This window comes from Trachypithecus francoisi, unplaced genomic scaffold, assembly GCF_009764315.1.
Source record: "Trachypithecus francoisi isolate TF-2019V2 unplaced genomic scaffold, Tfra_2.0 Lachesis_group3, whole genome shotgun sequence".
In the NCBI taxonomy this organism is placed as follows: domain Eukaryota; kingdom Metazoa; phylum Chordata; class Mammalia; order Primates; family Cercopithecidae; genus Trachypithecus; species Trachypithecus francoisi.
In genome coordinates this window covers 40,580,654-40,592,601 of record NW_022681468.1, presented here as the reverse complement: position 1 = coordinate 40,592,601, position 11,948 = coordinate 40,580,654, and the positions used below count along the sequence as shown (strand labels likewise).

The 11,948-nt window shown below is 45.5% G+C and overlaps 2 protein-coding genes across 5 annotated transcripts in view; both read left to right on the top strand.

Annotated features, from left to right (window-relative positions):
• Window positions 1-74: 74 nt before the first annotated feature.
• Window positions 75-2,771, top strand: HSPA2 (heat shock protein family A (Hsp70) member 2). Its single transcript, XM_033187760.1, has 2 exons — window positions 75-161; window positions 378-2,771. Exon 2 carries the CDS (start codon window positions 383-385, stop codon window positions 2,300-2,302), a length of 1,920 nt encoding a protein of 639 aa, XP_033043651.1. The 5' UTR covers window positions 75-161; window positions 378-382; the 3' UTR covers window positions 2,303-2,771.
• Window positions 2,772-9,128: 6,357 nt separating this feature from the next.
• The window catches only part of PPP1R36 (protein phosphatase 1 regulatory subunit 36), a 45,218-nt gene continuing 42,398 nt past the window's right edge, over window positions 9,129-11,948 (top strand). The window contains exons 1-2 of one of the 4 annotated variants that reach the window (XM_033187750.1): window positions 9,129-9,425; window positions 10,283-10,347. In XM_033187750.1, coding sequence (XP_033043641.1) covers window positions 9,357-9,425; window positions 10,283-10,347 — 134 coding nt within the window. In that variant the 5' untranslated portion in view covers window positions 9,129-9,356. The remainder of the gene's footprint in view (window positions 9,426-10,282; window positions 10,348-11,948) is intronic. The other 3 variants (XM_033187748.1, XM_033187749.1, XM_033187751.1) reach the window with 3 other exon arrangements.

Below are 11,948 nucleotides of genomic sequence, written 5' to 3'. Positions count from 1 at the left end.
AGCAGCAGGAGGCGCGCGAGGCGCCGCGGCCAGGCGGCCGAGAGTCGGGGAGGAACCTCATTTACATAACGGCCGCCCCTCTGTCTCCTGGCTGGGGCCGGAGTCCCGCCTCTCGTCCAACTTGAAATCTGTTGGGCCACGGGCCAGTCACTCCGACCCAGGCAAGCCTGTGGTGGAGCTGGAAGAGTTTGTGAGGGCGGTCCCGGGAGCGGATTGGGTCTGGGAGCTCCCAGAGGCGGCTATAAGAACCGGGAACTGGGCGCGGGGTGCTGAGAGTTGTTGGTAGTGTCCGTGGTGTCTGGTGGGAGGTGACCGTTAGTTAACTCCGCGGAGTTCATCTCCCTGGTTTCCCCATCCTAACGTCGTTCGCCTTTCAGTCAGGATGTCTGCCCGTGGCCCGGCTATCGGCATCGACCTGGGCACCACCTACTCGTGCGTGGGGGTCTTCCAACATGGCAAGGTGGAGATCATCGCCAACGACCAGGGCAACCGCACCACCCCTAGCTACGTGGCCTTCACGGACACCGAACGCCTCATCGGCGACGCCGCCAAGAACCAGGTGGCCATGAACCCCACCAACACCATCTTCGACGCCAAGAGGCTTATTGGACGGAAGTTCGAGGATGCCACAGTGCAGTCGGATATGAAACACTGGCCATTCCGGGTGGTGAGCGAGGGAGGCAAGCCCAAAGTGCAAGTGGAGTACAAGGGGGAGACCAAGACCTTCTTCCCAGAGGAGATATCCTCCATGGTCCTCACGAAGATGAAGGAGATCGCAGAAGCCTACCTGGGGGGCAAGGTGCACAGCGCGGTCATAACGGTCCCCGCCTATTTCAACGACTCGCAGCGCCAGGCCACCAAGGACGCTGGCACCATCACGGGGCTCAATGTGCTGCGCATCATCAACGAGCCCACGGCGGCGGCCATCGCCTACGGCCTGGACAAGAAGGGCTGCGCGGGCGGCGAGAAGAACGTGCTCATCTTTGACCTGGGCGGTGGCACCTTCGACGTGTCCATCCTGACCATCGAGGACGGCATCTTCGAGGTGAAGTCCACGGCCGGCGACACTCACCTGGGCGGTGAGGACTTCGACAACCGTATGGTGAGCCACCTGGCGGAGGAGTTCAAGCGCAAGCACAAGAAGGACATTGGGCCTAACAAGCGCGCCGTGAGGCGGCTGCGCACCGCCTGTGAGCGCGCCAAGCGCACCCTGAGCTCGTCCACGCAGGCGAGCATCGAGATCGACTCGCTCTACGAGGGCGTGGACTTCTATACGTCCATCACCCGCGCCCGCTTCGAGGAGCTCAATGCCGACCTCTTTCGCGGGACCCTGGAGCCGGTGGAGAAGGCGCTGCGCGACGCCAAGCTGGACAAGGGCCAGATCCAGGAGATCGTGCTGGTGGGCGGCTCCACTCGTATCCCCAAGATCCAGAAGCTGCTGCAGGATTTCTTCAACGGCAAGGAGCTGAACAAGAGCATCAACCCCGACGAGGCAGTGGCCTATGGCGCCGCGGTGCAGGCGGCCATCCTCATCGGCGACAAATCGGAGAATGTGCAGGACCTGCTGCTACTTGACGTGACCCCGTTGTCGCTGGGCATCGAGACAGCTGGCGGTGTCATGACCCCACTCATCAAGAGGAACACCACGATCCCCACCAAGCAGACGCAGACCTTCACCACCTACTCGGACAACCAGAGCAGCGTGCTGGTGCAGGTATACGAGGGCGAACGGGCCATGACCAAGGACAATAACCTGTTGGGCAAGTTCGACCTGACCGGGATTCCCCCTGCACCTCGCGGGGTCCCCCAGATCGAGGTCACCTTCGACATTGACGCCAATGGCATCCTTAACGTTACCGCCGCCGACAAGAGCACCGGTAAGGAAAACAAAATCACCATCACCAACGACAAAGGTCGTCTGAGCAAGGACGACATTGACCGAATGGTGCAGGAGGCGGAGCGGTACAAATCGGAAGATGAGGCGAATCGCGACCGAGTCGCGGCCAAAAACGCCCTGGAGTCCTATACCTACAACATCAAGCAGACAGTGGAAGACGAGAAACTGAGGGGCAAGATTAGCGAGCAGGACAAAAACAAGATACTCGACAAGTGTCAGGAGGTGATCAACTGGCTCGACCGAAACCAGATGGCAGAGAAAGATGAGTATGAACACAAGCAGAAAGAGCTCGAAAGAGTTTGCAACCCCATCATCAGCAAACTTTACCAAGGTGGTCCTGGCGGCGGCAGCGGCGGCGGCGGTTCAGGAGCCTCCGGGGGACCGACCATCGAAGAAGTGGACTAAGCTTGAACTCAAGTCAGCGTAAACCTCTTTGCCTTTCTCTCTCTCTCTTTTTTTTTGTTTGTTTCTTTGAAATGTCCTTGTGCCAAGTACGAGATCTATTGTTGGAAGTCTTTGGTATATGCAAATGAAAGGAGAGGTGCAACAACTTAGTTTAATTATAAAAGGTTAGTTCCAAAGTTTGTTTTTTAAAAACATTATTTGAGGTTTCTCTTTAATGCATTTTGCGTGTTTGCTGACTTGAGCATTTTTGATTAGTTTATGCATGGAGATTCGTTTGAGATGAGAAACCTGAAGTTTGCACACTTGTTCTATAGAAGCTTGGAAATAAAATATATAGGAGCTTAAATTGTTTATTTTTATGTACTACTTTAAAACTAAAGTGAACATTGCAGTACTGTTAAGGACAGGTATACTTTTTGCAAACAAATGCATAAATGCAATGTAAAGTAAAGCTGAAATTGATCTCAAAGTTACTGTCTTGGAGTTTTCAATTTTCCTTCCTTTATATTTTACCCATATTAGTCTTTTAAGATATTAGTATGATGTGAAATTTATCTGACCAATCTTGTTTAATTCCCAGATGAGGGTGCTGCCTTGAATTCCAACAACTTAAGGGGGAAAGAATCTGGGTAAACTTCACCCACCCTTAAATACAGAAACCTGACTGGGGGTCTTCCTAGTGTACCCAAACTCCTACAACTTAAGTGTCTAAATGAAAATTCACCTGAATATTCCAGGAAAATATGAGCTATATTCTGGGGTTAAGTGTAAAATGAGCCTTTAACAAAAGCTGGGCAGAAGTTGTCTTATAATTGCCAAAGAAAGTATGGAAACAAGTTAATTTTGTGACATACAGAAGCCTGAAACAAGAGACAGCAGGCAAACTTTCAAGTGATTTAGTAGTGAGTATAAATTTAGTCAAACTTGTTTAATTTTCTAGTAAAACAGCTCAACTTCTGAGCTATGGCAAATTCTAATAACATGTTTCCTGCAGTTAGAATTACTTGGGTAGGGAAACACAGATTATTATGTTTTTTTTTTTCTGGTTTGGGGATCATAATGCTTTTGCAATACTTGCCTTAAATCACTACAATAGATTTCTTTTTTAAAAGGTAAACTGTACTAGATAGTCTTGTATTTTGTTAATATACAACTTGTCCATTTTCCTCCATATCCAATTTGAGATTGTTATAGATAGGAATATTGCAACCCTTTGGTGATCCACTATCCTGGACTTAATCTTTAAAATTCACATCCTTCAGAGAAAGGAATTCATTTTTATTTTTTAGTGAAATGACATGACTACTCTTTTCTTACTTTCTTTAAGGAGAACTTGGGAGAAATTCAGTAAAACCAATAGGAAAATGCTTAGTTAACCTAATGTTTTTACTGCACATAGACATTTTGATATCTTTCCAAATGATATAGGTTTGCTTCATGTTGCTCATAAGACAAGTTATGAAAGCTTTATCTTCAATTTAGTAGTGGACCCATCTATGTCATTCAGAGAGATTAATTTTATGAATAATGGAATGAGTAATAATTTTAAAACTAGGTAAGAAGTTAGCCTAAGAATATTGGCCTTTGGTAATGGCCCTTTCATACAAGAGTTGACGCTTAAGTACAGATAAGGTTTTTTTTTTGTTTTTTATTTTCCTTTTTAGCAAGCTTCATTTGGGTAGAGGGGAGGAAGATAAATAGCCAACAGTGAAATTGCTTCAAAATAAACTTAAAAACCTTTTTTTTTTTTTAAAGGAAACTGCTTTTTATACTGTGAAAAGCTAAAGGTAACTCCAATTTATCAGTGCTGGTGTTACATTGGTGGAAATTTTTCAGCAATGAGCATTTAATGGTGTTTCATGGACTACAGGCATAAATATGTGACAAACTACTATGGTACTACAAAATCAGGTTAATTGTAGCTTTAGAGTGACGTTTACTGTGAGTTTTACCAAGTACCCCTTCTGTCACCCTTTTATTAGTCCTTTATTTGTTGAAAGTGTTCATTCCTTACTCTAACTTCAAAATATAATGGAGTCCTTCTGTAAATGTAGTTTGGTATGACTCATTTTAGACCTCACTTAAGAGATTGGTTTCTAAAGTATCAGAAAATGACCACTGGTAGTTTTTGATCCTACGGCCTGGCCTCCGGTAACTTGCTATAATACTAACATCAATCTGGGCAGATACCTCATTTTCTATTTTGAAAAGTAATTTGTAAAACTCCTGGCATTCTTGAGAGTGTTTCTTATTTAATTCTCTCTTTTCAAATTTACCTAGATTTGCATATTACTAAGATAAAGCCACCAAAGTAGCCATTCACTTTCCAGGGGTCAGTTGAAACTGGTAACCTGATAACTCCTGGGAACTCCTTTGCAGATGTTAGATCAGCCATAGTCAAATAACAGTGGAAAAGTACTTGATGTTAGGATGCGGCTGAATTACAGTTTAGGGAATAACTAGTATCATTTGAACTAAGTAGTGGGTTATGTTGGGGACTAGAGGTCATGACTAAAGCAAATTCAATATATATATAGAGAGAGAGAGAGCGAGCGAGAGTATGTGTTAAGGGATGGAGGAAGTACATTTCTCCGACAGGCACTTATCTAAAATTCTTTTTTTTTTCTTTGAGACAGAGTTTCACTCTTGTTGCCCAGGCTAGAGTGCAATGACTTGATCTCGGCTCACTGCAACCTTCGCCTCCTGGGTTCAAGCAATTCTCCTGCTTCAGCCTACCGAATAGCTGGGATTACAGGCACGCACCACCACGCCCGGCTAATTTTGTATCTTTAGTAGAGATGGAGTTTCTCCATGTTTGTCAGGCTGGTCTCAAACTCCCAACCTCAGGTGATCTGCCCGCCTTAGCCTCCCCAAGTGCTGGGATTACAGGCATGAGCCACTGCACCTGGCAAAAGCCCAGTATTTATTCTTTTTTTTTGAGACAGAGTGTTGCTCTGTTACCCAGGCTGGAGTGCAATGGTGCGATGACTCACTGCAACCTCTGCCTCCCGGGTTCAAGTGATTCTCCCACCTCAGCCTCCTGAATAGCTGGGACTATGTAGTAAAGACAGGGTTTCACCATGTTGACCAGGCTGGTCTGGAGCTCCTGACCTGAAGTGATCTGCCCGCCTTGGCTTCCCAAAGTACTGGGATTACAGGCCTGACTCACCATGCCTGGCCCCAGTGTTTATTCTCGATATAGCCATTTTTTTTTTTTTTTTTTTTTGAGTCAGAGTCTTTTTCTGTCACCCAGACTGGAGTACAGTGGAACAATCTCTGCTTACTGCAACCTCCGCCTCCTGGGTTCAAGCAATTCAAAGCAGTTCAAACTCAGCCTCTGGAGCTGCTGGGATTACAGGCACCTGCCACCACGCCTGGCTAATTTTTGTATTTTTAGTAGAGACGGGGTTTCACCATGTTGGCCAGGCTGGTCTCGAACTCCTGACCTCAGGTCATCCGCCCGCCTCAGCCTCCCAAAGTGCTGGGATCACAGGCCTGAACCACCGCACCCGGCCTTGATATAGCTTGATACAGCTTTTGAAATGGAAATATTTTAGGGTATATGCATTTCTGAAATTTAATAGGGTGATGCTTAATGTTGAAACGTCTTTCCCTTAGAACATACCAAGATGTCATAGGCCCTTTCTTCCCCGGTCTTTCAGTGTAGATTAGGTTGTCTGTTAATTGAAGGTTTAGTAAATAAACAATCAAAAATGGAGCTGCTCGCCCAGCGTGGTGGCTCACGCCTATAATCCCAGTACTTTGGGAGGCTGAAGTGGGCAGATCACTTGAAGTCAGGAGTTTGAGACCAGGCTGGCCAACATGGTGAAACCTTGTCTCTACTAAAAATACAAAAATCAGCCAGGCATGGTGGCATGCCCCTGTAGTCCCAGCTACTCGAGAGGCTGAGGCAGGAGAATCGCTTGAGCCTGGGAGGCAGAGGTTGCAGTGAGCGGAGATCATACTACCGTACTCCAGCCTGGGCGACAGAGTGAGACCCTGTCTCAAAACAAAACAAACGAACAAACAAAAAAACAGGAGCTGCCATCTCCAGATGTATAGTGTCAGAAAAAAAAAAAAAATTTTAAAGGAGTTGCTAATTCAAAATTTTGCATTGCTGTTTTCTTCTGTGGAAAGTTAATTTTTTTTTTTTTTTTTTTTTTTTTGAGGCGGAGTCTTGCTCTGTCGACCGGACTGGAGTGCAGTGGCCAGATCTCAGCTCACTGCAAGCTCCGCCTCCCGGGTTTACCCCATTCTCCTGCCTCAGCCTCCCGAGTAGCTGGGACTACAGGCGCCCGCCACCTCGCCCGGCTAGTTTTTGTATTTTTAGTAGAGACGGGGTTTCACCGTGTTAGCCAGGATGGTCTCGATCTCCTGACCTCGTGATCCGCCCGTCTCGGCCTCCCAAAGTGCTGGGATTACAGGCTTGAGCCACCGCGCCCGGCCGGAAAGTTAATTTTTAAAGGTAGAATTATAAAACCTTGTCCATTGGCTGGGCTTGGTGGCTCATGTCTGTAATCCCAGCACTTTGGGAGGCTGAGGCAGGCGAATCACGAGGTCAGGAGATCGAGACCATCCTGGCTAACATGATGAAACCCGTCTCTACTAAAAGATACAAAAAATTAGCTGGACGTGGTGGGGGTGCCTGTAGTCCCAGCTACTCAGGAGACTGAGGCAGGAGAATGGCGTGAACCCGGGAGGCAGAGCTTGCAGTGAGCTGAGATTGATTGTGCCACCTCTCTCCAACCTGGGTGACAGAGCAAGACTCTGTCTCAAAAAAAAAAAAAAAAAAAAAATCTGTCCATTATCTGTTTTATAGAATTAGCATGTATTATATTCAGTTAATGTCTTGGACCTAAAATCTGGGACTAGCAATTTAGTTATATGCTCTTAGATAGTTATATGACCTTAAGGTTCTCTTAATTAGGCAAAAAAAAATTCCCTCACAGGACACTTGGAGTTATCAAATATTTAGAAAGTACTTTCATCCCTACTTTAAATATCATCAATTGTGTTTTTTTCTTTAAAGGGAAAATCCTATTTCCAGTTTTAGTTGTGAGTTTCTAATGTCATTTAAAAAGAAACCTAATTGGTGAAAAATGTACCTTAGGAAATGGGTGGGTCACTTTTTAAAATAAGTACTGTAATGATTTAGAGATGTAAAAACAATCTTTTCTTCCTGCTTTTGTTTGGGGTAAAGTGATAGAGAAGTATAAGATTGTCCCTTCAGAGTTACTGAAACTTTCCTTTAAATATTATGTCCCTCTATCACATGCGAAATAAATTCTCCTTTAATTTTTAAGTAGATATTGTTTTGGACTCTCAACTTTTATTTTTACCTAAGTTTTGTACATTAGACATCCTAAGTTTATTCTGTGATAAGATATATAGATCTTAAGTTTTCTATCAGCACTTCTCCACATATTACTGGGATGAACTGAAGAGGTTTACTGACCATTAGTGTGGTCTTCCCGATAATGATTGTGTAGTGATTGGATGCCATCCAGATTCCTTGGTCTTTCTTCATCTTTTCTGGAGCTTTACCTCATTATTTCCCTGTCCTGTCCACCCCAAGTTATGTTCGCTACTTGGTGAAAAGCTCTCGGCATATGAGATATTCTCCTTTTCAAGCGTGTCATCATGTAGTAAGAAAGCCTTGTCTGCAGCCAGTATATAGGTGGGTTTCCATATATCTGGACCAAATGAACAGCTGCTAGAATGGACTCAAGTGAGCAGAACATGAATCTAGATGATTACTATTTAATTGCTGTAGCCAGAGATTGTGTATTACCAAGCAGTGAGACTGGGAGGGTGGGTATAGAAGAAGCAGTGGGATGCCTACTGACATAATTTAAAAGTTTATGGGAGTATATACCCACTACTTACGAGCCTCTCATGCCAATTATGCTGTGGTGATACAAAAGAATATACTAGGCATTCCCAATCATGTTGCATCATCTAGCATTGCTCACTCAGAGCTGGGAGGAAAAAAAAAAAACCAGAATCAGCATTATCAACTCAGTTGCAAGAAGGAATTACAAGACATATGATTTGAAAAGTGTAAATGTAAAAACATCAATTGAATACCCATTGACACTAAGCAAGGTTCTTTATTTTTGAGCAACACTAATTTTGAGTACTTAAGACTGGTGCTTTATACACACCACTCCTTAAAAATCCACATAACCCCTGATTTGATGTTTTCAGAAGCAGGATCAGAGTAGTCTTGTCCTAGTTTCCACAGCTCGTTAAGCAGCACAACTGTTCTTATTTCCGTACCCAGGTTCTCTTCCACGAGGCTACCCTGCTTCCCCACCTCAAAGCCCTGCTCTCCCCATAAACCTAGGTTCATCCTGGATTTGAACTTAATAATAGTGCTAATCACGAAAGTTTGGAAGAAATGGATCTTTCTTCCCTTAGGACTGAATGTAGTTACTCCAATTAAAACAGTAAAGTGAGGCCGGGCGCGGTGGCTCAAGCCTGTAATCCCAGCACTTTGGGAGGCCGAGACGGGCGGATCACGAGGTCAGGAGTTCGAGACCATCCTGGCTAACACGGTGAAACCCTGTCTCTACTAAAAAAGTACAAAAAAAAGCTAGCCGGGCGAGGTGGCTGGCGCCTGTAGTCCCAGCTACTTGGGAGGCTGAGGCAGGAGAATGGCGTAAACCCGGGAGGCAGAGCTTTCAGTGAGCTGAGATCCGGCCACTGCACTCCAGCCCGGGCGACAGAGCGAGACTCCGTCTCAAAAAAAAAAAAAAAAAAAAAAAACAGTAAAGTGAATAACTTCATGAAGTTTACGGTTGGAATGCCATGAAGCATTATGCCCTGGGCGGCTTTTCAATGGATAGGCCAATAAGTCGCCACGGCTTTTAAGACTGGGAAACAGGGCACCAGGCTGGGCTTTGGAAATCGCGGGAGAAGCCTGCGTGCGGCCGCAGCCCGCGCGGCCGAGGACGGAAGCGACGCCCCGCCCCGCTGCGTGCCCCTGGCCGCCGGGTGCAGGCGCCTGCGGGCGGTATCCTCGGCGACGCCGTGTGGCGGCCAGGGCGAGGCCATGTACCGGGTGCCCGAGTTTTATGCGAGGAGGAAGCGGTTAGGTGGGCAGACGCCTTACTTAATGGATGTAAGTGCAGCCTTGGTCGCCCCCATATCGGGGCTGGGAGCAAGGCAGGCCCTGCTGCCCCCAACCGGCTCTCGGCGCCGCGCCCCTCGCCCTCCTCCAGAGGCGGGTCGTGGCCTTCGTCCCGGGCTGGCCGTTCTCAAAGACACCTGGCCATATTTGCCTGGAAAAAAAAAACAACCTCTGGTGTTTTTGACAGATGGTCAGAATTGAATTCTGGCTCCCTGCGCAGGTAGTTAGATATTTACGAAATCCCACCTCACCACCTCTTAATTGGTTGGCTGCAAAATAAGGATACCTACTGCGGGGGAAGCAGCCCTGCTCTGGGTAGAAAGGATGGTGGGGTGCTAGCTTCCACTGGTGAAAAGGGTGTACTTACTTTTTGCCACTGCCTGTGAAGGGCAGGCTCAGTGTTGGAGCCCGGAAGGCTCCAGAACTAGGCAGCTGAGGTTGCGCTGGGCATCAGTTTGTTGTCTGAATTCCAATTAATTGGTAAATTGCTATGATGAGCTATATGTAGCCTCAATTTCCTTCCTTCCTTTTGCCCTTCCCTTCCTCCTCTTCTTCTTTCCTCTTTTCCTACTTTCCTCCCTTCCTTTCTCCCTCTCCCTCCTTCCTGCCTTTTTACTAAAACCACACCTAAAATCAAAGGGATAAAATCCTAGCTTCAAGTTTAACACTTTAGGATTCTACACTGTTATTGGACGTGTAAAGAGGAACTAGTAGGAACCATTGTTTTTTGTTTACTTTTTATTACTTAAAAGGTGTGTTAGTAAGTAGGAATTATTGTTAAAGGTTTGTTGTGGCATATGGATTGTAAATTGAGCTTTTAATTTTGCTGCAATCATTTCGTTTTACAGCAGTTGGGATTACGATTAGGGATGTGGTACTGGAAAGATGAAACCAGAACTCTTGAATTCAGAAGGTAAATTTTAACAACACTTTATTAAGAGTTTTTATAAAAATTACATGTGCCTGGGGGGAAAAAAAGCAACACAGAAGAGTATAAAGGATAAATACCCAGTGAAACCTCACCATCTGGAGACAATCATTTCAGTGAACGGCCTTTCTCTGAACACTTATCAGCTGCTTCATATGGACCAGATACTGTGCTAACCAGTTTACCAACTCTTTGAAACAGCTGCCTGTTAACCAGTTTATAGATGAAGAAACTGAGGTTTCAAAGGGTTCAGCGATTTGAGGAAAATTAAGTGACTTAGCCCAATCACACAGCTCAGAGGTGACTAAGATTGTTTAAATGTAGGTCTGTTTGATTTACAGAGTCCATATTTTTGATTGCTTTATAAAATTGCCTTTTTGAGTTAGAGAAATACAGTTTTACATTAATGGGACCATATTATACCTGCTGCAATAGATGGTGAATCTCACAAGATAAAATTACTAAATTAGGAAAAACTGATTCTAATCTCTGTTAAGAAGACACTGACTCTTACAAGTGTATAGCTAAACTAATACTAGACACTATCTATTGGGCACTGATTATATGCCAGATATTTGCCTATTTTTCCAATTCTTTTTTTTTTTTTTTGAGACGGAGTCTCGCTCTGTCACCCAGGCTGGAGTGCAGTGGCCGGATCTCAGCTCACTGCAAGCTCCGCCTCCCGGGCTCACGCCATTCTCCTGCCTCAGCCTCCCGAGTAGCTGGGACTACAGGCGTCTGCCACCTCGCCCGGCTAGTTTTTTGTAGTTTTTAGTAGAGACGGGGTTTCACCGTGTTAGCCAGGATGGTCTTGATCTCCTGACCTCGTGATCCGCCCGTCTCGGCCTCCCAAAGTGCTAGGATTACAGGCTTGAGCCACCGCGCCCGGCCTATTTTTCCAATTCTTAAAACAACTGTGGAAAGTGAACATTAATGTCCTCATTTTATAGATGAAGAAACAAGGCTCAGGGAGATTAAGCAACTGAACCAAAGTCATACAGCCAGTAAGTAGCAGAACTGATAGTTTGAACCAAGATTTGTCTAATGCCAAAGCCCTTTTCATGTACTCACTGTCTCCCTCAACTAGACAGTAAGCCCCTCAGTGGCAGGAACTGTCTTATGCATCTTCAGGTCTCTGGAGCCATCTACAGAACTTCTTAAGTGGGTACTCAATAAATATTTATTGAGCATGTTCAAAGAATCTGCTAGATTCAAACAGAGGAAGAATAGATGCAGGTGATCAATTAGAAGGCCAGTTGTAGGATTACAGATAATTATATAAGTAACCAATAGCGAGAGTTAGAATTAACTCCATGTTGGTAAAAATAGAAAGGCAAAGGACTAAGAAATACTTAAGAGATAAGATTGACAGGATGTTTAGATAGGATGTGGGGATTGGATGTGAAGGGAGAGGGAAAAGCAAGTGTTTAGATTGGCTCCTAGTTGTGTCTGACTTGGGTAATCAGGTGCCTGGGATTGCCCTTCACCCATATAACAGCATTAAAGTGACAAAACTGGCGGCCGGTTTGGTGGCTCACGCTTGTAATCCCAGCACTTTGGGAGACTGAGGCGGGCAGATCACTTGA